This window comes from Prionailurus bengalensis, chromosome B2, assembly GCF_016509475.1.
Source record: "Prionailurus bengalensis isolate Pbe53 chromosome B2, Fcat_Pben_1.1_paternal_pri, whole genome shotgun sequence".
Classification (NCBI taxonomy): Eukaryota; Metazoa; Chordata; class Mammalia; order Carnivora; family Felidae; genus Prionailurus; species Prionailurus bengalensis.
This window is the reverse complement of record NC_057349.1, coordinates 149,313,966-149,340,368: the sequence shown is the minus strand read 5'-3', so window position 1 is coordinate 149,340,368 and position 26,403 is coordinate 149,313,966. Positions and strand designations below refer to the sequence as shown.

Genomic DNA, 26,403 nt, shown 5'->3' with positions numbered 1-26,403 from the left:
CTAACTCTCCCTGTGGGTGGACATATTAAAAATAATGCTGTGCATCTGAAATTGCACAAGCTTGCCTGTCGGGGGTGGGGGTGGGGGGGACCGCTGGAGAAGGGCCGGCTGGGCCAAAGGGCGTGTCCATAGCCAACGTCAATCCACGCCACCAACCGCCCACAGCAGTGTTGACATCCAATTTAGGCTCCTAGCAGAGAATGCCTGCCGCCCGTCCCCTACACCTTCACCAAAAGGCATGGTGAGGGCCGATGGTTTTCATCTGGGGCCCCTAACAGAAGATTTTAAAGACCAGGGCGCCTGGGTGGCTCAGTCGGTTAAGCAACCCATTCCGGCTCAGGTCATGTTCTCGGGTGCTTGAGTTCTAGCCCCGCGTCAGGCTCTCGGCCGCTCTCTGCGCAGGCAGCCCAGAGCCTGCTTTAGATCATCTGTCTCCCTCTCTCTCTGCCCTTCCCCCCACCTCAAACATCAGCAAATAAAAAAGGGGGGAGGGGGGACAGTTAAAAAAGAGACCCGAACAACCGAACCCTCCTGTCCCGCCTCCCCCACAGGGCGTACCCAGAGCGCACCCGGGCCGCCCACGCGGGCACTCCGGGCGCACCCAGGCCCGGCCAAGGTGCCCTTGCGGGTACGGCGGCACAGACCCTCGGGCGGCCGCCACCGACCGTCACCTCCGCGCCAGAGGACTGCGGCGGCCGGGGCTGAGCCAGCGCCAGCCAATCCCCGGCCGGCCCCGGCCGTTTTACGGCAGCAGGCCCAGCCAATCCGCGCCGCCGCCTCCCGCCCTGCGCCCTCCCATAGGCCGAGCGCCCGGCGGCGCGGCGCGGCCGTAAGGCGGAGCCGGCTGTCGTGACGCGGGCCCCGGGGGCGGGGGCGGCGTTCCCGCTGTTCGCTGGACTGGGTGTCATTGGGCTCCGAGAAGCGGCGGCCGGGGCACTGCGGGGTGTCTGGTGTCGGGCACGGCCATGGCGGGCGCGCTGGTGCGGAAAGCGGCGGACTATGTCCGGAGCAAGGACTTTCGGGACTACCTCATGAGGTGACGAGTCCCCCGGGCCAGACCTCCGGAACCCCCGAGGGCTCCCGGAGGTCGGGGTTGACGCCGCCCGGGACGCGGGGCCACGAGGGCGCGGGGGCCGGGCGGCGGGGCCGGCGGGGGTGGGGGGTAGCGGGGCGGGTGCCGCGCAGCGCCGAGGACCCTGGCCCCTGGCGCGGTTTCCTGGCCGGATGTCGCCTCTCGGCACCTGCGGGGCAGCTGGGCGCCCAGGTGTGGGGCTGGGAGGGGCCGGCGGGAGGCGCCGGGAGAGCGCGCGCGCGTCCAGGACGCGGGCGCTGCTGCAGGTGCGCTGCAGGTGCGCGCGATCGCCCCTCCTGGAGTCCCCGCGATCGCTTGTGCCGGGTCCCGCGCGCCTTTCCGTTTTCCGGCTTCGGAGGACTTTCAGTCTGAGCGGCGAAGGGAATCCAATCTCAAATATTTTAATGCACGAATATTCTGCCGGCCAAAGTAAAGCAGCGCGTCTCCAAGGACATGCTTTTCCTTACTCGATTTTCCCTTCACTCTTCCTTTCCAGTTAGAAACGAAGGGCATTTGCGGGTGAAAGGGCCCAAGACACACTTTCTACATTCTATTTCCATCTCGAGTCTTGAGACTCTTGCTTTTATTTCAGAACATGTAGTATAACTTTACAAGCTTTATATATTATTATATTATATTATATCAACTAGATATTAGAGATTTTTAATTTTTTTTTAAAGTCATCTCTACACCCCAGGCGGGACTTGAATTCACAACTCCTGAGGTCAAGAGTTGCAGGCGCTACCCACCGAGCCAATCTAGTGCCCCCGAAACAGTTTTCAATACTTTATTTAGGAGTTTAAGGTTTGGTTTTCCTGTCTTGTGATTTTAAAACCTAGGTGTTGGGCTATGTTTTGATTTGTTTTGTTTTGTTTTGTTTTGTTTGGGGGGGGGGGGAGAATCCCAAGCAGGCTCCGCGCTGGGTGAGCAGCTGGACCTGGGGCTCAGTCCCACCACCCTGAGATTCTGACCTGCGCCGAAATCGAGAGTCCCACGCATGACCTGAGCCATGCAGGCGCCCCTGTTTTGTTTTGTTTTGTTTTGTTTTGTTTTGTTTTGTTTTGTTTTCCAATGGTGAATAGCGTGCCGAAGAGGCTAAGTGAGGACCACTGAGGACACACGAGTCCTGTAACCATCCAAAAGGTACAGCGTGAGGGCAGCTGAACCTCTGCCAATGTGAAAAGAATTCCGTTTTAAGTCCTGAACTCTGCAAACACTGTTTACTTGTGATTCTACAGAGCAGCAGGGTGAGAGGTACAATTCAGTCTCTCCTGTGATGAATTTGGAAACACGCTTCACTCCCGGCTCTCCCGTTAGGAAGTTTCTGTACTTGAGTAGGACGGTGATCAATGAGGACAGATGTTTAGTGCTGTGGAGCAGGGTGGTTTATCCGAGGAACGTGTTGGGGAAACCTGAGCAAGCAGTCCTGCCAGGGTCAGTTCTCAGCCCTGCGGTTAAGTTTCTCTTGGAATGTTACCTTTTTACTACTGTCTTCTGCTTTGGATGATGGGCCTTCCTGATCATTAGGCACAGCAAAGGATGAAATTGTATGGAATAATTGAGAATAAAGTGGTCACACCTTTAAGAAAAAATACTGATTTTTAGGTAACGTCCTATTACCTAAGAATAGTTTGTTAGATTTATTTTCGGGGCGCCTGGGTGGCTCAGTCAGTTAAGCGTCCAACTTTAGCTCAGGTCATGATCTCCCAGTTCGTGGGTTCGAGCCCCACAACAGGCTCTGTGCTGACAGCTCAGAGCCTGGAGCCTGCTCTTGATTCTTTGTCTCCCTCTCTCTGCCCCTCCCCTACTCGTGCTCTGTCTCTCTCAAAAATAAACATTAAAGGGGCGCCTGGGTGGCGCAGTTGGTTAAGCGTCCGACTTCAGCCAGGTCACGATCTCGCGGTCTGTGAGTTCGAGCCCCGCGTCGGGCTCTGGGCTGATGGCTCAGAGCCTGGAGCCTGTTTCCGATTCTGTGTCTCCCTCTCTCTCTGACCCTCCCCCGTTCATGCTCTGTCTCTCTCTGTCCCCCAAAAAATAAATAAACGTTGAAAAAAAATTAAAATAAACATTAAAAAAATGTTTTTTAAATATATTTTCAAGGGAGTGAGTCCTGCTTTTCTACTTATTTCTATTCTTACTTTTACTATTTTCTATTTCTGTCTTTTTTTTCTAGCAGTTAGGTTTCCCAGAGCCGGACTTTTTAACTCAATATTTTGATATGGTTTAACCTTTCTTCCTGAGATTAACTTCATGTGGTTTACTGTGTGTATACTTTTTCCAGTGCTACTTTGAGTTAAGTCTTGACTAAATGAGGAAGACAGTGGCAGTGCCCGGGGAAGAGTGCTGTCTCCTGGGGCAACAGACAGAACAGTGACTCCTACTCAAGGGATCCCCAGCAAATCCAATCCCAGTGGGCCTCGGTTACCTGCCTGTGAAATGGGTTTAATGATCATGCCCTTTCTGGTTGGGTTGTTGAGAACATTAAACTGGATGAGGGATGTGAAAATAAATACTCAGACTCCCAATCACCATGCAATTCATAATTTATATTCCGCTGTGTGTGTGTGTGTGTGTGTGTGTGTGTGATCAGAAACACTCTATACTGTTCTGGAAAAGGTTAAAATCTTGTGAAGCTCTGTGATCCTGACCTGAAATGACTTCTGTGAACTGACTGGATGGAGCGAGATGCCAGGCTGGCTGTGTTTGCCCTGCTGCGGCTGTTGGCAGCAGTGGGGTTTCATGCCCCCCACAGCCGGGGGTGGAGGGCCACTGAAGGGCTGGTATCAGAACTCTCACCAGGCGATCTTTCTTTGAGCTTTTTCTCCTAGAAAGAGAACCTGCTCCCCCTAGAACTTACAGCGGAAAGCTCTCCCTGTGTGTTCTCCCAAGCTGCTGTGCTTTGCAAATGAGAATTAAGCCCAAGGAAGAAAACCTCATCACCTCTCTCTTCCATCGGAAATGAGGGTCTGCACATTCTCACCTCCGCAGTGACTTTGCACTCCCTACCAGCGGAAGATCTGGATCTTTATGACCTACTGAGGGGAGACAGAGATCTTCTAAACTAAAACTGTTCCTGATTTTTTTTTTTAATGTTGTATTTATTTTTGAGAGAGAGTGCAAGTGGGGGAGAGGCAGAGTGAGAAGGGGACAGAGGATCTGAAGCAGGCTCCGTGCTCACAGCACAGAGCCCAGTGCGGGGCTCGAACTCAAGAACTACGAGATACGACCTGAGCTGAAGTCAGACGCTCAACCAACTGAGCCACCCAGGCGCCCCATAAAAATTATTTTAATAACACAGTTGAGTGTTTCAGCAAAAATATAAAATCCTATTTCATACAGATTATAAAATTCTGTCACATTGTATGAGTAAGATGGAAATGTCTTTCTTATAATGTGGATTTCCAAGTGTATTTTAAAATGTTCATTTTTTTGCACCAAGCAACAGAAGTTAAGGAATAAGCTGTAGCCATAGCAAGAGTGTGGACTTTGATTGGATATAGAAAGGAAAAAAATGAAAGGCATTACGAGGACGTTTAAGTAGGGTCTTTTTTTTTTTTTAATGTTTTTATTTATTTTTAAGGGAGAGAGAGACAGAGCATGAGCAGAGGAGGCGCAGAGAGTGAGAGGGAGACATTGAATCCAAAGCAGGCTCCAGGCTCTGAGCTGTCAGCACAGGGCCCGACGTGGGGCTCGAACTCACAGACTGTGAGATCATGACCTGAGCCGAAGTCAGACGCTTAACCAACTAAGCATCCTAGGCACCCCTCAGTAGGGTCTTAATATTAAGTAATTACTGACAGCTTTCGTCAGATGTGATTTATGGTAACGTCAGACCCAAGTGATGAGTTTGAACAGTGAGTGAGAATCCTGGCGCCCGTCATTTTTAGCTGCGTGGTCCTGGACAATTTCTTCTCTTTTGTGCTTTGGTAGCTGTTTGACAATATAGTATCATGCTTGGCAAAAGTACGTGACCCGTTTATTCTTTATTATTATGCCATGTTGAATCCTCTGGGTTCTGATACTCTTTTTTTGGTGCCTTCTGTCTCTTCTCCGGCTGATTTTCTTACCCTAACGAGGATCTTGAATCAAGAACTTCCTGGATCTCTGCTATGTTTTTTTTTTTTTTTTAAGTAATCTCCAAAGTGGGTCTTGAACTCACAACCCGAGATCAAGAGTCGTGTGCCCTACCAACTGGAGCTGGACAGGCACCCCTGTCTTTTTTTTTTTAATTTTTAAAAATTTTCTCATATACCTTCTTGATGGAGTAAAAGAAATTGCTTTTTGTTTTTCCTTTCTTCATTCTTGCTCCTGAATTTCGGCTAAGAAGAATGAATTAAGATTGAACAAGTAAATTCTGAGGTGTAAGGCCTATGCTTTAATGATTGAGTCAGTGACGGTCTGTGCAGATTTATTCTAGGGGTTTACCTCCTTTCCTGAGAGAGGTGGATAGATGGATGGATGGATGGATGGATGGATGGATGGATGGATGGATACACACACACACATAGATGTGTGTGTGTGTGTGTGTGTGTGTGTGTGTGTGTGTGTGTGTGTATACGTATATAGGGAGACACAGGATCTGAAGCAGGTTCCAGGCCCAGCTGTCAGCACAGAGCCTGACACAGGGCTCGAACCCACAAACCGTGAGATCATGACCTGAGCCGAAGTCGGATGTTCAACCGACTGAGCCACCCAGGTGGCCCTTGATGTATTTTTAAATGGTACCGAGTTTAACGTTCAGGAAAAAAAATCACTGGAAAGTTTTTACTATTCATTCATTCAACAAAGACTTTTTGAGTGCGTGGCAAATGCTGGGCACTGATTGACATTCCAGAGTTTTAGAAGCGAACAGAATGTAAAATTACTTGCCTGTCTTTAGGGGCTTTCTTTCTGGCGATAACCTGTTCCTAACGGCGAGCTCGCCGTTGCCGGAGCTGTGCGTCACCGCGTCTCTCTCCTGCTTGTCCTTTCCAGAGAAACGCCCCCGTTCAGCCTGTGCCGTCCAGCCTGACGGCCGTGAGTGCTTTCGCTGTGGCCACAGTCCAAATGGGGTGCACCCTGAATGTCTACATGCACCGGATCTCAGGAGCTTAGTACAAAAAAAGAATGTAAAATAGCCCATTCATAAGTTTCTCTTGATTACGTGTTCAGATTAAGATATTTCCGGTACGTCAGAATGAACTTAATAAAATCGACTTCTTTGTTTTACTTTTGTGAACGTGGCTTCTGGAAATCTTAAAATTAACGTGTGGCTGCTGCTAGTCACTTGCATCACGTTTCTGCGGGACAGCTTCGCTCTGAGGCTTCAGCGTTAGACCGTGTCGTGAAACGGAGGTCAGCGCTGTTGCTGGGATTACCCCCACGTCTCAGGGAGAGAAGAGTGTGCTTGCTCACCTGTGGCTCTGCTGCGGGAACCGGAGCAAAGTGGGAGGTCGCAGGAACCTGGAGGAACAGACGTCTTTCAAAGCAGCTGATCTCTCTCTCTCTCTTTTTTTTTTCCATGTCTCTTGTCTGCGCCTTGGTGACTCCTCACCAAATAGTACGGTAAGAAAATTGTTCTTCATTTCAGGCTTTTGCAGACTTTCTGCACTAACAGAGGTATGGACGGCAGGCCCGGCCTCCTTTGCTTGAGATAGCGTATCCAGCCGCCGTGCCTGGTGGCTCTCCCGGTGTCCCCCTGGGTGACCTGGTCCACTCTGGGCGCTAACCCCTGGCAGGACCAGTGCCTCGACTGCTGAGCTGATGGGCGTGGGCCAAACACGTATTTCCAAACAGGGAAGTGACACCTAGAGGCGTGTATTAGGCGAAGGTGCGTTACTGACTTTCCAAGGCTAGATCTCTTAGTGAACGAGTATTCAAATTATTTTTACCTTTCGTGTTCTTTTTAAGAAACAGTGTTCATAATCGAGTATGTAGATAGCCCTCGACTTGCAGCGCTCTGCCTCATGCTCAAGTCCTCGCACCAGAATTTGTAATCCCATCATTTGTGCGGACAACCCCAGGGCTGCTGGAGGTGTGGGATTTCTGTCCTGGTCTTGTCCGTGGCCCCAGCCGTGAGGGAAGACGCCTGTGTGCCCGGTGGGGGAAGCCCCTCCTAGGCGAACTCTGCAGGCTGTTCCAGCCCGGAGGCTGTGCGTGATAAAGTAGATACTGGGCCACCACGCAGTGCGGAGCTGTGGAAAGATTAACTAGAAAAAGATGAAACTAGACCAAAGTGGAGAAAGGCCTGGTCAAGAAAGGAGGAAAGGAAGACACTGGGGCGGTAGCTGGAAAATGAAGGGACTCCCAGGAAAAGGACAGGTGGAGAAGGGAGGAAGATGGAGACGGAAGGCTGGGGGCCCTCCGTCACCAGGCGTCTGGGATGGAGGGGAGAGAAGGGACCGCGGCCACCCGTCATCCAGGTACTGGAAGTTAAGGTTCTAGAGGTGTGTCTCACCCAGATAACATCCGGTCTAAAGACGAGGACTAGTTAGCCGCCCAGAACCCCGGAGATTGTTTGCACCCTCTGTGTCTAGTTTGCGGGGTCCTGACTCGGTTGTAGACCGTCAGTGCCTAGCGTCCCGGCCCCACGGGAGCTCTGATGCGTCACCACTGTTTCAGACCTACCATGCGAAGTAAGCACTGCAAAATGCTCTCCTGTCCGGCCAGGTGTCATTCTCCTCTATTTTTCTTGGATTTCCCTGGTCTCCCGCTGCTTATGGGAGTTTGGGTTTTAATGACTCCTGGTCAGTGTCAGAAACGGATTCAGCAGCCTGAATTTGTCTTCAATGCTCCAGCGGGCAGCACTGCACAGATTACTGCTTAATATTCTGAAAACTAAGAAGGGTGTTTAGCCAATGACGTGTGGTTTCTTTCATATTTTAAAGTACTGAAAATTGCACATTCATAAAACAATTTTTAATGTGCTGGAAAAGCCAGCAGCCAGTTTTATCAAATTGGGTGCCGCTGCTGTTAAACACGGGCAACTTCTTGGTTCCGGGGCGGCCGTGGTCACAGCGTGGCACGTAGGCGGGGGCTTTGCCATCAAGAGTAGTTTCCAACCTTAATTTCCTAGCATCTGGCAGTTCTGAGTGCGGATTTCCAGGCTCTCTGATCTTAATCTAGTTCACACGAGCTGAAAAGCAGGTTCTCCCCTCTTAGGGTACTTTCTTCAGAAAAAATACCCAATTTAGGATCTGCATGGTAAGAGATAGTGACAGATCTCTTAATGAGCATTTGAAGGGGGCGAGGGGCTGATAGATTTAAACATTACCTTGCGGAGGATAGTTGTAATGAGGTTTAAGTTGTGCCAGGAGGGCATGGGGTGAGAAGTTAATCGGATTGAAAGTTCTCTGGGCGGGGCATTCGGTTCCCTGGTGGGAAGCTGCCAGATATTTTCTGCCTCTGGGCGCGCCTTTGAAGAGCGGCCCATTTCTGGGCTGACCCTTGAACAGTCAGGGCCCGGATGTTAACCGGCCTGCGGGCCGTGCACGCGATGGTGAAGACCTGTCCTCACGCATTTCTGTTATCTGCGTTATCACGTAACGGAGGGCCGCAGCTGTTCACGCCCGCCTTACCCTCTTCCTCTTCCCTTTCCCTCCTCTCATTTCTGTAGCACTTCTGGGGCCCTGTAGCCAACTGGGGTCTTCCCATTGCTGCCATCAATGACATGAAAAAGTCTCCAGAGATTATCAGTGGGCGGATGACATTTGGTAAGGATGCGACTGTGAACAGTTGGGGGGACTTCACGCATAGAATCACGCGGAATACGGCTCCCACGCTCCGCTGTTCGCAAGTGACCTATAGAGCGACACGGCGTTGGAACGGCGTTGCTTGTCCGTGGGGAGGAAAAAGCAGAGTTGTTTTGAAATATTTATCTAGAAAGTGTTGGGGTCCTGTGTGCCTTTCAGATGGGCACGCAACTAAAAACTGTCCTCTCGAACCTCTCTTTGGAGGAAGTGCCTTTAAGTGTATCTGGAGCCCTGCTACTTGTCCTTAAGGTGTTGTTGCGGGATTGAGTAGCAGTTCTTCCAGACGGTGGGGGTGGGCCGTAAACAGTCCTGAGGGGACAGGAAGTGGTCAGAGCTACTGGCCGCTGCAGCCAACAGACCCGTCAAGCGGCAGAGTAAAATGTAGGATGAGCTTCCCATTCACGGAAGCATTTAGGCGGTGGCGTTCTTCATCTGCCACGAGTTTTAGCAGGAGAGATTCCTGTTCCGATCAAGGTGACTGAGCCCCGACCTGCGAGCACGCAGCTCGGGGTCTGCCGAGCCGTAAGTCATTGCCTCGCTTTGATGTTTCTGGCAGCTCTCTGCTGTTACTCCTTGACGTTCATGAGATTTGCCTACAAGGTGCAGCCTCGAAACTGGCTTCTCTTCGCCTGCCACGCCACAAACGAAGTCGCCCAGCTCATTCAGGGGAGTCGCCTTATCAAATACGAGTAAGCCCCTTCCGGTCTCATCACTTCCGTTTTGAGAAATGACGGAGAACGAAACTCAAATCTGGAGGCGTCGGGGGCACCGGGCGTGAGTGTGTGCGGAGATGACGCGTTAGCTGTGGGGGAAGCTGGACTCTGAGCAAAAATACGCTGTTGAAAAAAAAAAAATATGCTGCTGAATTGAAGACAGTGAGTGCACTGCAGGTTTGCTTATTAAAACACGCAAGTGGACAGGAAGTAGGATGTTGCTGTTTTCACGACATTTTCGGTTTTAATAAATGTAAAGGTGTCTTCTCAAAGTCACCCAAGTTCTTGGAGGCCCCAGTGAAATTTGTCTCAGTGAATTTTTCTTTGTGTTTATTTCCAGGATGACTAAAAAGGCATCAGCATAACAAGGGAAAATGAAAAACCAGCTGTTGGAAGGGAAGCTATGCCGCTGCTGAGTCAGTCCGCCTCACGATGGGCTCGCTAAGGAAAACAGGCTGGCTACTATTTTTACTAACCAGTTTTTCTAGAAATAGCTGAGAGTCCCGAAGCCAACTCTCTGCTGCCTTACAAGTATCGAATATTTCACTTCTCTTCGTAAAGAGTAGCTCAAAATATGCGATCAATTTAGTAATTCCCGATGATGGTTTTATCTGCGGTAATATGGATAGTACCTGTTAGAATTTACTTAATGAAAAACCGAAGAGAACATCGTTTGTAATTATTAGCCTTTAAGTACTCAGAATTCTTAACTGTAATGACCACGAGACCGACGGCTGGCCACATACTCCAATCCCATTGCCAATGTTTTGAAAAAGTGTGTATTTCCGTGCAGTGTGTATATTGAGCTGCTGGAACTTAATGGCAATAAATGATTTAAATATTTGTCAAATGAGTGTGATATTAAGTATCTTGCTGGGCTAAAAAACCGCAGAACCAGAATGTCCCTGGAAAGAGCGTTGTGCGTAGAGTGGCGCTCCTGGAAAACGAGGAAGGCGGCCGGGGGACGGCGAGCTGGACGGCCGGTGTCGGGAAGGCACCGACGGTCACTCAGAATGTGCTCTTTCCTCCGGGCGGCGTTAGAAAGTGCAGCCACGGGTGGCACCTGGAGCAGGCCGTGGGGTAGCTGATGTCGAGCCGAGCCGTGCCCCCGAGAGCCGTCGGGTGACAGCCCACAGCGGACAGGCGCGTGTCCCCAGCTCTGCGGGCGCCCGAGCAGGGGAGCCCGTGGCTCAGGAGCCGCTCCGGGGAGTCGGCCGGGTCGGGGGAGGCCACAGCGCTAACCTGTCCCCACGGATGGCGGCACCGCTTTCTGTGGCAAAGAGCGGCAGGCGGATCGGAGTCATTTCTCGCTGTCACTCTCTTTAAAGGCGCGAGACCGTGGGCAGAGCATTCTCACCTGTGCTCCCGTTTCCCCTCTGGAGGTGAGGGGGCGCCGCCTTCGGGGTGCCCTCAGGCCCATTGCTCCGCACTTGACCCGAGCGGGGGTCGGGCGAGAGGACCCAGCGACGAGAGCCCGGACTGGCTTAGCGAAGTGAGAGCGCCGGGTTCCAGTCGTGCAGGTAACGTCGCTTGTGAGAACCCCAGACCACAGGGTGTGGAAAGTGCCAGCTGGAACCTGCCTGGGGCTTCCGGCCGCCCTCCGGTGCCAGTCACCGCTGGCGTTCTGGTTTGGGATCTTCCTCTTTTCAAAAAGGTTTTGTTTCAATTTTGTTTATTTAGAGAGAGCACGCACACACGCGGGGGAGGGTCACAGAGAAGGTGTGACAGAATCCCAAGCAGGGGCTGCAACATCATCGCAGAGCCCGATGTGGGGCCCGAACCCACAAATTGTGACACCGTGACCCGAGCCGAGATCAAGAGTCGGACGCCCAACCCACTGCGCCCCCAGGCGCCCCTGGGATCTTCCTCTTTCTTTTGTCCCTTGCAAGAATTCTCGTCCTCCCGTCTCACGTGCTCCTGGGGAGCAAGGGCCTTTCCCGCCTCTGAAGGGACAGCTGTCCCGAGAGCCTCGGGGATCGTGGTGCAGACACTGCAGACCTGCGAGCAGGAGGCCTGATGACACAGTTCCGCAGGCTGCCTCAGTGGGCCTCCCCATACACCTGAGAAGGCAGGCAGGGGCCAGCATGGTCCCTTCTCCAGCAGGTGTTCCTGACGTGAGACAGAAACCTGCAGGGGCGTCTGGGCAGCTCAGGTCACGATCTCAATGGCTCGTAGGTTCAAGACTCACGTCGGGCTCTGTGCTGACAGCACGGAGCCTACTTGGGATTCTCTCTCTCTCTCTCTCTCTCTCTCTCTCTCTCTGAAAAACAGACAAATACATTAAAAAGAAACCTGCAGGGGCGCCTGGGTGGCGCAGTCGGTTAAGCGTCCGACTTCAGCCAGGTCACGATCTCGCGGTCCGTGAGTTCGAGCCCCGTGTCGGGCTCTGGGCTGATGGCTCAGAGCCTGGAGCCTGTTTCCGATTCTGTGTCTCCCTCTCTCTCTGCCCCTCGCCCGTTCATGCTCTGTCTCTCTCTGTCCCAAAAATAAATAAACGTTGAAAAAAAAAATTAAAAAAAAAAAACCTGCAGATGGACACAGAGGAACACATGGGATGAAAGTCCATGCAGACGATGCAGAAGTTGCATGAGGAAGGGGTACTGGGTGCCCTAGGGGAGCAGGGAGGTTCACCATCCTGGGGAAAGGAGCGAGGGACCAGGAGGGGACACTGATCCTGTCCCTGGCTCCCTCAGAGGGTCTGAAGCTCCCAGCCGTCTGCCTTCTCTGCGCAGAGCCGAGTGCTTGCGGGTCGGAAGGAGGGTACGGGCGAGACCAGAAGGTGTGAAGCGTTCCACTGCGGGGGTCTGGGTCCTGATCTCACCCAGATCAACGCCGACGTGAGAAAGTACATTCCAGAGCAGAATTCCTTTGTGTTTTTGTTCTTGTTGTTTTCAAGCTTCTTGGTTGCTTTAAAATGACCAGTAGCAGAAAGGACACTTCCCACAAGTGGGCGTCCAGGTCGTCGGTGATCCTTGTCAGGAGAAGACCGACCGGTTAGCCGTCACTCTGCTCCCGGGCAGTGGCAGCCTTCCAGGCGGCAAGGACTCCGAGGCCTGGGCCGGCTCCCGCCCGTACTGCTTTCTTCCTGGGGACTGGCACGGCTCTGCCTCCTAGGGACGTTTGCGGGATCTTCTCACGAAAGGTGGCGTCGGGTCCGTGCCCAGGGCCGTGTGTGGTGGAGACACTGCTGGTGACGTTTGTACAGTCACCACAACACGAGTCAGCCCTCCAAGTGGTAGTGGCCCCACGAGGAAACGCAGAGACAGGACGGGGTTGAAGCAAAACTCGGTTACCCGAAAAAGCCCAGAAATACACGCTCAGACTGTCTAATGCCTGCACGTGACCATCTCTAAAGGCAACACACAAGGGCTCCCGAGTACTTTTCGTTTTCCGGTAGCAGAGTACACGGATGCACGTGTGCTGTGACCAACCTCCAAGGTGAGGCTGGCACCAGCTGTCCGTGCTCACGAGCTGTGGTGGCTTCGGGCATCTCCCTTCTTGCTGTGACCACCCCGTGGGGCGGAGGTGACCATTGTCGAGCGCTTCCTGACCGCGCGCCACAGACAGCGGGGGTCCTGGCGCGGCGGCTCAGGGCGAGAACGGCCACTGCCAGCTTGAGGAAACCGGACCCTCAACGGCCTTTTGTTTCCTAATCCTTCCTCCGCAGGCGGCTGGCACCGTGCCCTCGGCCACACGCCCGCCCGGCGGGACCCAGGCTGGGCTCGTTCGTCTCCGTCCTCTTCCACTTGGACCTTGGCTTCCCAGGTGCGTTGCGGGGTCCGTCTGGATGGCGCGTTTACACGCTAGTGAGAAAGTGAGCGTGGGCCCTGGCATGTCGACGTTGCATCACTTGGAAGTCACTTGGGTGGCCTCAGAGATAATGGCCACATCATCTAAAGCAAAGCCCGAGTTACCTGGCGCCGGAGCCCTTGGGGGAGAGCAGCGGCAGGGGTCCGTGCAGAAAGGGGCCGCTCCAGGCAGGAAAACCCCCAGAAAGCCCCGGCCTCACTGTCAGCCCCCAGGCACCTGCTGAGAGCTGAGCTGAGCCGGGCAGGCCCACAGCACTCCCAGGGTTTTGCTGGTTTGGGTGGAGGTGACAGGAACCGCGGGAGGGTGGCACGAGGAGTCAAGCCCTGGCAGCCTGACTACGAAAGGACACAGCTGCTTTACCTACGGGCACAGCAAGTGACGCTCCTTGGCCCGTTAGCCAACGTCCGCCATATTCCTAACGAACCTGGCGGAACTGCTCTCAGGGGCTCTGGAAGGTCCATCTGCGGCAGATGGGACCATATCGCAGCCCCTCCTGGACAGTCCCACTGAAACCAACAGGTGCGTGGTGCTGGTTAAATGGCGGTTTTCTATTTCTGTTTATCAGCAGGACGCTCACTTACAAACACAGCCCTACTGAAACGGCAGGATACGTGCTCCACTCTTCCCTTTCTCACTCGATTTTATTTTATTTAAAAAAAATTTTTTTATGTTTATTTCTGAGACAGAGAGAGACAGAGCATGGGTGAGGGAGGGGCAGAGAGGGGGAGACACAGAATCCGAAGCAGGCTGCAGGCTCCGAGCTGTCAGCACAGAGCCCCACGCGGGGCTCGAACGCACAGACCGTGAGATCACGCCCTGAGCCGAAGTCAAGACGCTTAACCCACTGAGCCACCCAGGCGCCCCGAGTTCACTGCCGTTGCTCAGGTTTGTTTTAAAGGTGAAGGCTTTTGCAGTTCTTGGGGCTGATAGTTCTGAGGACGTGGTAGCTTTGGGCCAGTTTTCTCAGTGCGGGAAATCGGGGGTCAGCCTGCGAGCGCACTTCGAGGTGACAGGCCCATCTGAGCAATGCGATCTCTACGAGCGCAGTAGCCACGTGGGGAGGAAGGGGGCACGCGTGCCCAGGGCGTGCTCGCGGAGTCGCTTGCCTGAAGTGCTCTGCCCCAGGCTCTGATCCGTCTCTGTCTGCCAGAGGCAGAGACGCACCCTTCCCTGGGCTGACCCTTCCCCAGGCTGACAGCCAAGTGCGGCCGAAAGTGGTGTCACTATGACAGTGGCCTTGGGTTTTTTTGTTTGTATTTTTAAGTACACAACTATAGTCCTTAAAAGGTCTTAAGTACAGGGGCGCCTGGGTGGCTCAGCCGGTTGAGCGACCGACTTCGGCTCACATGTTCGTGGGTTCGAGCCCTGCATGGGACTCTGTGCTGACCGCTCGGAGCCTGGAGCCTGCTTCAGATGCTGTGTTTCCCTCTCTCCCTGCCCCTCCCCCGCTCCTGCTCTCTCTCCATCTCAAAAAGAAATAAATGTTAAAAAAAAAAAAATTTTTTTTTAAAAAGGTTTGATTCTGTCCATCTCCCTAGAATCTCCCAGAGCAGGGTTAAACGGACTCCCACAAAGACAGGAGGCTGTTCAGAGAGAATTGTTCGGATTTACACGACGTGAGCCTCGGCGCGGAAGTACATAGCCTGGTCCGTGGAAACTGTGGGTGCCACGGGCATTTACGGACAGAAGTCAGAAAGGGCGGGCACGAGGTGGAACTTTCACATCGGGACGAGAGTAGACAGTTGAACTGTGTAGGTCGGTGACAGCACTAGAAACGAAGTAGGAAAAGGTAGAGTTGACTTGTCTGGGCCAGAACTCATCAGTCGTCACAGTGACGGTGCTTTTGGCCACACTTGGGCGTCAGCCCGGGGAAGGGTCGGCCCGAGGCCACCGCAAGGCTAACATGGGCGGTAGGGAGCTTCACCGCAGCGTTTGCTTTTGGCCGAGAGAAACGTGTCAGAGCCCAGGGCAGAGCACTCAGGCAGACGATCCGGGAGCACGCCCTGGGCACGCGTGGCCCCTTCCTCCCCAGTGGCTGAGGCACTTTGCACAGAACACAGAAAACGGAGACTATCAACACAGTAACAGAGCGGTCAGCGGCCCCAGTCTTTCAAGTTCTTCTGCATTTCGGTTCAACCACACTCCACTTCCTCCTACACGCCTTTCTAATGAAGAATTATATAACTTAGGGGCGCCTGGGTGGCTCAGGCGGTTGGGCGTCCAACTTCAGATCATGATCTTGTGGTTTGTGGGTTCGAGCCCCGCGTCGGGCTCTGTGCTGGCAGCTCGGAGACTGGAGCCTTCTCTTGATTGTTTGTCTCCCTCTTTCTCTGCCCCTCCCCTGCTCATTCTCTCTCTCAATCTCTCTCTCTCTCTCTCTCTCTCAGAAATAAATATTTTTAAAAATTTTTTAAAAGAATCCTAACTTGATGATTTTCTGTCATAGTTTGCAGAAGTTGCTGCACAGAGTAAGTCTTTAAAAACGCCTGGGGTCGGGGCGCCTGGGTGGCGCAGTCGGTTAAGCGTCCGACTTCAGCCAGGTCACGATCTCGCGGTCCGTGAGTTCGAGCCCCGCGTCAGGCTCTGGGCTGATGGCTCAGAGCCTGGAGCCTGTTTCCGATTCTGTGTCTCCCTCTCTCTCTGCCCCTCCCCCGTTCATGCTCTGTCTCTCGCTGTCCCCAAAATAAATAAACGTTGATGGGGCGCCTGGGTGGCGCAGTCGGTTAAGCGTCCGACTTCAGCCAGGTCACGATCTCACGGTCCGTGAGTTCGAGCCCCGCGTCAGGCTCTGGGCTGATGGCTCAGAGCCTGGAGCCTGTTTCCGATTCTGTGTCTCCCTCTCTCTCTGCCCCTCCCCTGTTCATGCTCTGTCTCTCTCTGTCCCAAAAATAAATAAACGTTGAAAAAAAAAAATTAAAAAAAAAAAAAAAAAAACGCCTGGGGTGTGTCAGACCTGAGGGGCGAGGAAGGCATCTCAGCAAGTGCTTTTTCTAGACTGATCCGAAAGCCCTCTGGTTCAATGAGGTGATGTCTCAGTAAATAGAAAGCTTACAATGTTTTTAAAGCAGTCTGAAAAATGCTGGACACGTAAGGGAGAACTCTGCCAATTTCATTATTTTCTTTTAATATTTATTTTGGGGACAGCACAAGCAGGGGAGGGGCAGAGAGAGGGGGGACCAGGACCGGAAGCAGGCTCTGCACCGACAGGCTGACAGCAGGAGCCGACGCGGGACTCGAACTCATGACCACAAGGTCTTGACCTGAGCCGAAATCGGATGCTCACCCGACTGAGCCACCCAGGTGCCCCTGCAAATTTCATTTAAGACTTAAAGGTCTTCCTTTTCGTCTGGAAAGGAGACTTAGACAAACCCTCCAGGGAACTGTTTTTCCGTGTTGATGTCTCAGGGTAGGCGTGACATCTTGGGTCTATCTGGGTCACCCAGCCGACAGGCAGTTCCGAAATCTCTGTGGTTGGTCGGCAGGCTCCCTGGGGGATCGTGGGGAGTGAATGTTTGTCATAAACCGAGGCCCAGAAGGATTCAAACAGCCTTCGCGTATTTTCGGAAGTTCCCAAACTTCCTGTTTATCGGCTCTGCCTCCCGAGGCGCCTCCCCGGTGCCAGGCAGGTGCCAACCGGGCGCTCCCACGCCCTGCTTCCCTCTGGAGGCGAGCGTCCCCAGGCGGGCTCTCCTAGAGCATCTGCCTCCCTGGCCCATGCAGCTCCTGCCTGAAAACCACATGTGGTCTGGCAGCAGCCGCCAGGCAGGGAGCTGGCAGGGACCCTGGGGCCGGCTCGCTCGTCCTCCCCGTCCAGGGCGCGGGTCACAGGCTGGCCCGGGACACACGCCCCGTCTCCGCGCTCCTCCCGTTCCACACCACCCTGTGACTGACCTCACAGCCCGTAGTCAACCCTTTTCTGCTTACACTGGCCAGAGCACGTTGCGTCCACAATTAAGGACTTGACCGACCTCGCACAGGAGCACGACTTCTTCCTCCCCGTGTCTGCCATTCCCGACCAGAAATTAGCAGAGGCCACGGGCATCTGGAAATACCTTTTACAGTTACTAGAATGCAATGCCTTCTTAGGGAAGACCAGAGGCCCGGGCCCAGAGACTCTTCTCCATGCCTTAGCTCCTGCAAGTGCTCAAAACTTAAAGCTACCGCAGACACAAGATGGAATGCCTCCTTAAAATCTGCAGTGATAAATCTCAAATGGACTGAATGGCTCCTGTTGGCAGGATAAGTGTGTCTCCGCCTTTGGCTACAATAAAAGCCTGAGGGATTAGGGCGGAACTCACTGGAACGTAGATGGGGGGAGGGAGGAGAGAAGGAGGGAGTTGTTCAAGCACAAAGAACGCACAGAAGGCCAAGCAGGGACGACAGAAAAACCACACATGGGGGTAGTATAGCAAAGCCCAAGAATATCAGATGCAAAAGGAAAGTTCTAAAACCTTCCAGAGAAAAGGAATAGACCATCTATAAATAGGGTGACTAAACCTATGAATAAATAAACCACGTGTCTTAGTTTACCTACAACCTTCCCAGTTTGCACCTCCTGTCCAAGCTTAATTATTAGTAGCGTCCCGCTCACTCAAAAGTGTCCTGGTTAAATGACGAATTATTTCTTCACTCTACCTACCAAGGGCTAAAAAGATTGATAAATGCTATGTGAGGATAACGGAATATAATCCTTGTAATGTGTTAAAAGGAAAGTTCTGAGTGTTAAATTTTTATCCAAATTGTCATTCAGATGTGAGAGTATAATATATATTTTTCTCACTCACATAAGGCCTCAAACAATTGCCACACGTGGGAAATGCTCTTGAAGGAAGCACCCAGGTCAGAGAAGAAAGGAATCCAGGAGATTGTTCCAGAGACACGGGATTCAGGGTGATCAGACAGCTACGGACAGTCCATTACAGGATCACAGCAAAACAGACTGTGTCTACCACACCGGCTCTGTGGACAGACAACCACGGAGTGGAGGGGACCTCTGGCCTCGAGGCAGCGAGGGCCTGAGGCTTGTAGCCCGACACCCGGTGAGGAATTACCTCCTGCCGACAGCAACGCATGTGAGCTGGAGGGTGGTCCTTCCTCAGCCCAGCCTTCAAGTGAGACCGCGGCCCTGCCCTCCGGCCTGTCTGCAGCCTCGCAGGGGAGACCCTCGCCGACGGCCGGGCCACGCTGCTCACAGACTCTTAACCACAGATGCCGTGCGATGGTCAATGGTCGCTGTTTTAAGCTACCACATCTGGAGACATTTGTTACACAGCAGTACAGAACTTACAAGTCCATCAATTGCAAGTTATGTATATACGTGCATGAGGTTAACCATCACAGCATTGGGGCGCCTGGGTGGCTCAGTCGGTTGAGCATCCGACTGCGGCTCAGGTCATGATCTCACAGTTCATGGGTTCGAGCCCCGTGTGGGGCTCTGTGCTGACAGCTCAGGGCCTGGAGCCTGCTTTGGATTCTGTGTCTCCCTCTCTCTGCCCCTCCTCCACTTGCACTCTGTCTCTCTCTTTCTTAAAAATGAATAAACATTAAAGAAGATTTTTAAAAATCATTACAGCATTGTTTTGTCTTGAAAAATTATAGAAAGAGTAGTAGTCATTGAGAAAACTTTGCAACATAACATAGTATTTGGCTGTTGTAACAAAAAAGAGAGAGGGGCACCTGGATGGCTCACTTGGTTAAACGTCCGACTTTGGCTCAGGTCAGGCTCTGTGCTGACAGCTCAGAGCCTGGAACCTGCTTTGGATTCTGTGTCTCCCTCTCTCTCTGTCCCTCCCCCACTCACTCTCTCTCTTTCTCTCAAAAATAAACATGAAAAAAAAATTTTTTTTAATTAAAAAAAATTTTTTTTATGTTTAATCATTTTTGAAAGACAGAGACAGAGCACAAGTAGGGGTGGGGTGGAGAGAGAAGGGGACACAGAATCTGAAGCAGGTTCCAGGCTCTGAGCCGTCAGCACAGGGCGCGATGCGGGGCTCGAACTCATGAACCGCGAGATCATGACCTGAGCCGAAGTCGAATGCTCAACCGACTGAGCCACCCAGGCGCCCCTAAAAAAATATTTTTGAAAAGAGAGCTGGAGGGTGGGGGGAGAGAAAAGTCTCTAAGAACTGATATTGTCTGATTTCAGGATATGTTGTTAAGTGAAAAAAGCCAACACGCCATCCTCGTGGAAGAAAGAAGGCCGTGGGAGAGATACATGCATCTGATCTTTTCTTTAAAAGAAGTACAAGAAGCATAAACCAGGAATTAATGCGGTAACCTACCTGCAGGGGGTGGGGGGGGGGTGGGGCGGACGGCAGGAGGGGGACAGAAAGGAGGAAAAGAGGCTGAGTGTGCTTGGGTACGGTCCTCTTAGAACAACTCTCCCCAGAATAAATACTTCAGATCAGCCGGGCCGTGGGGGACCCCATTTGGGGTAGCACTAAATGGCCCTCCGTGCACATAACCGCATGGAGGCCGGGGAGAAAATAACTAACCTGTATCCGTTTGGAGCACGGTGTACCGACTGCCCATTGTGAAGCTGCACACAAATCCTGTACTCTCAGTGGGAAATGTGTTTTCCACCACGGTGCGGGCAAGAAATTCTGAAACGATGCGGCGTTGAATCTAGCAAATACCTAGCTATGCAAATACCTAGCTATGCTGTGGTTTCTTATTTGCAGAACAGATGACACAAAAAAGGCGAGGTGGGAGGCATAAGAAAGAGCTCATGATGTGAGTGTATACATCTATATATGTATTTATCGTGTATTATGTATTATGCATATAAACGTGATCTGTGTACATACACACACACACGTACACGTGTATCTGATTCCCCCCGCTCAGGTGGCCTAGAGGCTAGGTCCCCCAGGGGTAACGTGCACACCCAGAACTCGGCCAGACATCCGTTCATAAATATGAATTTCCAGGAAAAGAAACCGGGGCTCCCTGGTAAACGGCGGACTCCAGGTGGGGTGGGGAAACGCACGGTGAGTCCGGCACATCTGGTGCCAGAAATGAAGGAAGCCCTCGAAAAACGATGAGGGCATGTTGGAGGAACACGAGAGCCGGCTTGCGGCGCTCCCAGTCTGGGAAAATCTGAGCAACAAAACCAGTAACGATGGCAATTCCTAACTCACAGAGTAAAAGAGCCAGAAGTCCACAGTCCTTTAACTGAATAGCGAACGGAATGAATGAGTGAACACACACACGGATGCATGCGTACTCGGGGGAGGAGGGGCCGCTCTTCCTTAGAATGCCCCGAGATAGATTTTAAAACAGTTTTTAATGTTTATTTTTGAGAGACACAGAGAGACAGAGCACGAGCGGGGGAGGGGCAGAGGGAGAGGGAGACACAGAATCGGAAACAGGCTCCAGGCTCCCAGCGGTCAGCCCAGGGCCCGAGGCGGGGCTCGAACTCACGGACCGCGAGATCGTGACCTGAGCCGAAGTGGGACGCCTCACGGACTGAGCCGCCCAGGCGCCCAAGACGTGTCACAAGTATTGAGTGGCTGATGGAAGTTTCCGGTAGGCAGCGCCGGTCGTAATGGGCGTGGGCCACAATCATCATTGATGGGAAACTCAAGGCGAAATGGTAGTCACACCTTCGGTAAATCTCCTCACAGATGCCATCGGTCACAGAGGGCAAAACAGCAAGGCTCCGGTGAAGGACTCTGGCGGATGGCCCCCGACCCAAGGGATCCAAGTCAGCCGTATCTGTAACGAGATTTCTGCACACCCCGCTTCCGGGCGGGACGCGCCAAGGAGCCCGCGGGCGCCACTCTTGCCGAAGGGCCCGACCTCAGCCGAATCATGGGGAAATCCCAGATCATCCCCCAAACAAGGGGCAGGTACAAAATCACGGGCCACTAATCTGCAAAAGCGTTAAGGGTGTGAAACTTCAGGACTGAAAAGCCGCCCCAGGCTGGAGACCCCGGGGCCGAACAGAAAGTGGAGGCCAGGCCCGCACCTGCCAGCGGCGCGCGGGCGGGACGGCTGCAGAGGTAGAGCGCCACCTGCAGATTGGCGGGCGGTACTGCATCAGCGTTAGCTTCCTGGTCCAGATCCCTGCGGTCCCGTGATGTAGGAGGTTCACGTTAGGCAACGAAGGGAAAGGCAGAAGCAAACTCTACTTACGTTTGCGACATTTGGGGGAGGCCAAAACTATTCCGAAAGGAGCCATCCTGCAGGACAAAGGGGAGCTACTCCTAGCATGACGGCCTTGCGGTAACCATCGTATGCGACGCGCTTCAGGTGCTCTAGGCCCTTTGCAGGTCTTATGTCCCCGCTTCCACGTAAGGACAGCGGAGACAGAAGGGGAACCAGCATGTCAGACCACTCACACAGCACGGCCTCAGGGTTGGAACCCGGCTCTTCAAGTCCAGAAGCTACCGGCTAACCCCTAAGCGATGCCCTGAATGGCAGCTCCCAGTGTTCACCGTGGACCATTCGCCAAATCGACAAGTTCTGCCGTGGTGACCGCCACGGCCACCGCGCTAGCTGGGATGCTGGTCTCAGCCCAGGTCCGCGAGAGCAGTGCACGTGATGGGGGTTTGCCGTGGTGGGGGCCAGAGCTGGTGGCCAGGAAGGATTCTTGAGACGTCTTCGGTGCAGAAAGGTGATTTTCTTAGAGCATGGGGACAGGACCCGTGGGCAGGAAGAGCCGGCCCAGGATCATGAGGAGAGACTATGCTATGCTATGGGGCTGTGCCGTGGGGCTGGGGGAGGTAAAGTCCAGGGGAAGTTTCCAGGGAGGCTTTCATAGGCTAAGGAAGACTCACAGGCTGTGGAGGCCTAGCTATTGTCAAGCTAAGGTTGGCCAAGCATTAACGTTAAGACTGCAGGGAGTTCCCGGAGAAACGTTACTCTCTGCCTGCCTCAGGTATTTGCCAATGGGCTGTGGGCTATTAGGAAAGGTAATTTTACCTGCCATGTCCTTCTGCCTTTCTTCCCCGCATCCCAAGCATCCGTCATCCAGCAGGCATCCCTAACCAGAACTCAGAGGACACCAACTAGTCAGGGAAAAGAACTGTCATCTGTCAAAGCAGCACAGCCAGGATGGAGATGTCCTTCCATAAAGCCTGTGACACAGAGGTGTTCCCCGGGGGGGAGGGGGGGGTCTGCTCTTCCTCCGGCCACAGAGAAGAGTAATAAAGGAGGTGGAGGCTTCTGAATATGAGAGAGAGAGGGAAAGAGAGAAACGTGGGAGGGAAGGAAGGAGAGGAGGGGAGGGGTGAGAAAGAAGGAGAGGGAGAAAGAGAGAAAGAAAGGATGGAAGGAAGGAGGAAAGAAGGAGAAAGGAGGAAGGAAGGAAGGAAGGAGGAAGGGAGAGGAGGAGGGAGGGAGGGAGGGAGGAAGGAAGGATAAAATCTATACCATCCACCTGTCTGCAGGGATAACTCCGCTGTCCCCCTCTGTCAGTTGAGGCCTCTCAGGGACACTGGCCCGTGCGGGAAGGGACCTCCCTGGGCTTCCAACGAGCCGGTGGCAGTTGAACAGCGCAGACAAGGGACAGATTTGCCCTTTCGCCAGGTCGGAGACTATTTTGTGGCTACGTGACGCCATCTTGTGGCCTCACAAGACTGGAAAGCTGAGGTCACGCGTGATCCATGGCTCACGTCCAGCTACTCGTTGTTGTAAAAAGTATACAGACACCTTTCCAAACACGTATGCCCTCCTATTGGAGTATCTGTCTTTTCTACTAACGCATCTATGAGAATGGAGGGCAGAGAGCTCGCAGACATGTCAGGTGCGGGGTCCGGGCCAAGTGCAGGGGCGGGGGAGGGGGAGCAAAGCCCGAGGGAAGGTGCTGAGATTGTACCACCTGCATTTTTTGTTTGCGCCCAACCCCGTGGCAAGAGCGATTAACAAGTGACCCCGATGCAAAAAGCAAGAGTCGACCCCGTACCTCGCTTCCGCCTCCTTAGCTGTATGAATGGGAAAGACAGCTGGGCAGCTCGGAGGCTGTTCCCACCGGGGAGGACTCCTGAGAACCGGTCCTCTCCGCCTCCCACCCAGGCCCACCGACACAGGTTCTGGAGTCATTTGCCTGCCTCCCAACCAGCAAAAAAACTGCAAAGTGGGCGCCTGGGTGGCTCAGTCGGTTGAGCGTCCAACTTCGGCTCGGGTCACGATCTCCTAGTTTGTGGGTTCGAGCCCCGTGCGGGGCTCTGTGCTGAGAGCTCGGAGCCTGGATGGAGACTGCTTCCAATTCTCTCCCTCTCTCTCTGCCCCTCCTCCGCTCGTGCTCTCTCTCAAAAATAAATAAACATTAAAAAAATTTTCTTCTTAAGCAAACAGAACAAAACAATCCACACACGATCACAGAAGTGAGTGACCACGCTGCCACACAGGTGGGGGTTTATCCAACGACGGGTTTATCGAAAGCATCATTCGCTGCTGGACCATGTGACACGAAGCAGGCGTCGTTCTGAGATCCCCACTGGTCACGTTTAATCCTTGCAACATTCCCGGGATGTCAGTTCTATTACGATCCCCAATTTACCGAGAAGAAAACGGGAAAATGGACTGGACCGCTCATGTTTAAGGACAGTCGGATTCAAAGACGGACGGCCCCCAACATCATAACAAGCGGTTGCTAAGCTGTCCCTGAAGTAACTTCCTGGCCTCCAGCCTCAGCTTCAAGAACGTGCAGGCTGCTGGTATACGTCCGTCCACGCTTTTTGTCCTCAGCACTTGCCACAGAAGCCCCACGTGCCCCTTGCAAGTCCCCCAGGCGGTTGATCAAGCTTTCTGGCCACGCGCATCTCCCCGGCCCCAGCCCAAGGCCCCAGCCCCAGTCAGGGCAGTTACCGACTTCGTCTTAGCTCCCACACTGACCTCACAGGGGGCAGCGCCGCGGTGCTCCCTGTCCTCTGTCCTCGGTCACTAGGCTGTCCCCTCTCACCTGTAACCTTGGATGAGCCACCTGAAGCCGGTCGAGCTTCTCTCTAGAACCTGCCAGAGGCTGCTCCCAGAGCATCATGGGCGGATGCAGAAATGAGGGCCTGGACCTCCCCCTCCAGGTAGGCGGCCTCTGTAGGCCGGAAGACTTTGGGGTGGCTATTTGTAGTCCAGTGTCCCCCTGCCCACCTCGGCCCCGCCACCTTCCCCCGGGTGCCGGTCCTGCGTCCTGCTTGCCTGTGTCCTGTGGAACCCAACTGGGGCAGGCTGGAAGGACCTGGCCCGTTTGTAAGGGAGTCTCAGGCGGGCGTGAAGGCCGAGGGGCCACCACCTGCCTTCCACGGGTCACTTGGGCACTGGCACGGGACACGGGTTAGAGCAGAGGAGCCAGAGAGACGGAGAAAGCAGGAGATGAAACCGATTTTGAACTAAGATCTGTTCGTACGAGAATCCACTTCCTGAATAAGATAGCCCTGGCATCTCCCTTTCTGGGAGCATCCGTGGAGACACCAGGGGGGTCCAGCGCCTGTCCCACGTTCCCCGTGCGGATTTCCCACCTGGGGGTCCTGTGAGCAGGAGGCTCTCACGCGTAAGGCCGGCAGGCTCCGGAGACTGCATTTCGCACAAGCTTCCAGGTGCCAACCGGGGGGGCCGTCGGGGCCACAGTCTCAGTAGCAGGGGTCTAATGGGCGACGTGAGAACCCAGTGCACGCCAGGTCGCTTCTGTCCGTCCCCGTGAAATCTTATTTCGAAATTTAACTTGTAAATTCTTTGAGGACGAGGTGGTACCTTTTTCTTCCCCGGAGTACCGAGTACACGGCAAACGCGTGTTAATCCACTAGCCCCTTGAAGGCAAGACGGTGTCATTCGTGACGAGGCCGAGACTTGGCCTTGCCGACCCGCACTTTTCCTCTACAGATTGCATCCTGGTCAGCTCCAGCGCAGTTACCAGGGAAACACATGCGACTCGTTGGTGCAGTATTAAAGTCGCATTTCCGAGAACTAATAGGGATATTAGCAAATGGACCAGGAGAAATAAACGAACGAAATGCTAAGTATATTTTTGGTTTGAAGCAACCAACGTCCAACGCTTGTTTAGAGCTGGTCCATTCATTCCAAGCATGAGTCCCGGACCCCTGTTTTCATGGACCACAAAGGAGTTTCCCGACGGCCTCAAAAGAACATTAGTAAATGGCCAGCAGCTACGCTTGGCCGGGACCACAACAGGGATTTTCTGTCTCACAACACCAGCTGTTGTCAGAGAGAGAAAGCAAGGAGCAGAGTTCTGTTCTTAGGGTACGAGGTTCCCTCTCCCGAGAGATGGGATTTAGGGACGGCATTTTCTCTTATCAGGGATCGAGGTGTAAAAACTTCTTGGAAAGATATAGTGCCTGCTAGGCATTAAAAAGTCATCCTGTGTCTTTATATTTTTATTTTTAATTTATTTAAAAAATTTTTTTAACGTTTATTTATTTTTGAGACAGAGAGAGACAGAGCATGAACGGGGCGAGGGGCAGAGAGAAAGGGAGACACAGAATCGGAAGCAGGCTCCAGGCTTCGAGCTGTCGGCACAGAGCCCGACGCGGGGCTCGAACTCACGGACTGCGAGATCATGACCTGAGCTGAAGTCGGATGCTCAACCGACTGAGCCACCCAGGCGCCCCTACATTTATTTATTTTTGAGAGACAGAGAGAGACAGAGAGACAGCGTGAGCAGGGGAAGGGCAGAGAGAGAGGGAGACACAGAATCAGAAGCAGGCTCCAGGCTCTAAGCTGTCGGCACAGAGCCCGACGTGGGGCTCGAACTCATGACCCCCAAATCCAGAGTCATAGGCTCTTCCGACTGAGCCAGCCAGCCGCCCCACGGAGCAGGACATTTTCAACAAAGAGCAGATCCTTGGGGAAAACATTTCAGTCACTCACCGTTCTGTGATTTACGTGGCTCAGCAAATGACAGAGAACAGGGGTGTCACGGCAAATCTGGCGTCGCTGGACGTCAGCAAAGATTCTGGGTCTCCTGCTCAGTAATGGAGTGACGCTCCCCGAGCGCCCACGGTAGAGGAAATGCCTGGTTTATTTGGGCCATTCGAATAGGCATTAGCTCTGCAGGGAGAGCTACGGAATTACAGAGGCGCCTCGGTGGCTGGTGTCCCGCCCACTCGCTCATCCCAGACAA

The 26,403-nt window shown here is 53.3% G+C and overlaps 1 protein-coding gene and 1 long non-coding RNA gene across 4 annotated transcripts; one reads left to right on the top strand and one right to left on the bottom strand.

Annotated features, from left to right (window-relative positions):
• Nucleotides 1–845: 845 nt before the first annotated feature.
• MPC1 (mitochondrial pyruvate carrier 1) lies at nt 846–10,365 on the top strand. 3 transcript variants are annotated; one of them, XM_043592736.1, is made up of 5 exons: nt 846–1,036; nt 6,613–6,670; nt 8,667–8,763; nt 9,359–9,491; nt 9,856–10,365. In XM_043592736.1, exons 1-5 carry the CDS (start codon nt 966–968, stop codon nt 9,878–9,880), a joined length of 384 nt encoding a protein of 127 aa, XP_043448671.1. In that variant the 5' UTR covers nt 846–965; the 3' UTR covers nt 9,881–10,365. The 3 variants fall into 3 exon arrangements, with proteins under 3 accessions (XP_043448671.1, XP_043448673.1, XP_043448672.1); XM_043592738.1 differs by lacking the exon at nt 6,613–6,670 and adding an exon at nt 2,411–2,414 and having other exon boundaries at nt 848–1,036; XM_043592737.1 differs by having other exon boundaries at nt 851–1,036; nt 6,613–6,616.
• On the bottom strand, nt 9,372–26,403 carry LOC122490176. Its single transcript, XR_006299108.1, has 2 exons — nt 26,151–26,403; nt 9,372–9,638 (listed from the first exon to the last, which is right to left on the bottom strand). It is a non-coding gene; the product is annotated as an uncharacterized LOC122490176 (long non-coding RNA).

Bases quoted from the DNA above. Each gene is read 5' to 3' on its own strand.
- MPC1 (XM_043592736.1), top strand. From the start codon at position 966: ATGGCGGGCGCGCTGGTGCGGAAAGCGGCGGACTATGTCCGGAGCAAG. The intron at 1,037-6,612 runs GTGACGAGTCCC...CTCACCAAATAG, and splicing joins TTTCGGGACTACCTCATGAG to TACGGTAAGAAAATTGTTCT. The intron at 6,671-8,666 runs GTATGGACGGCA...TCATTTCTGTAG, and splicing joins GACTTTCTGCACTAACAGAG to CACTTCTGGGGCCCTGTAGC.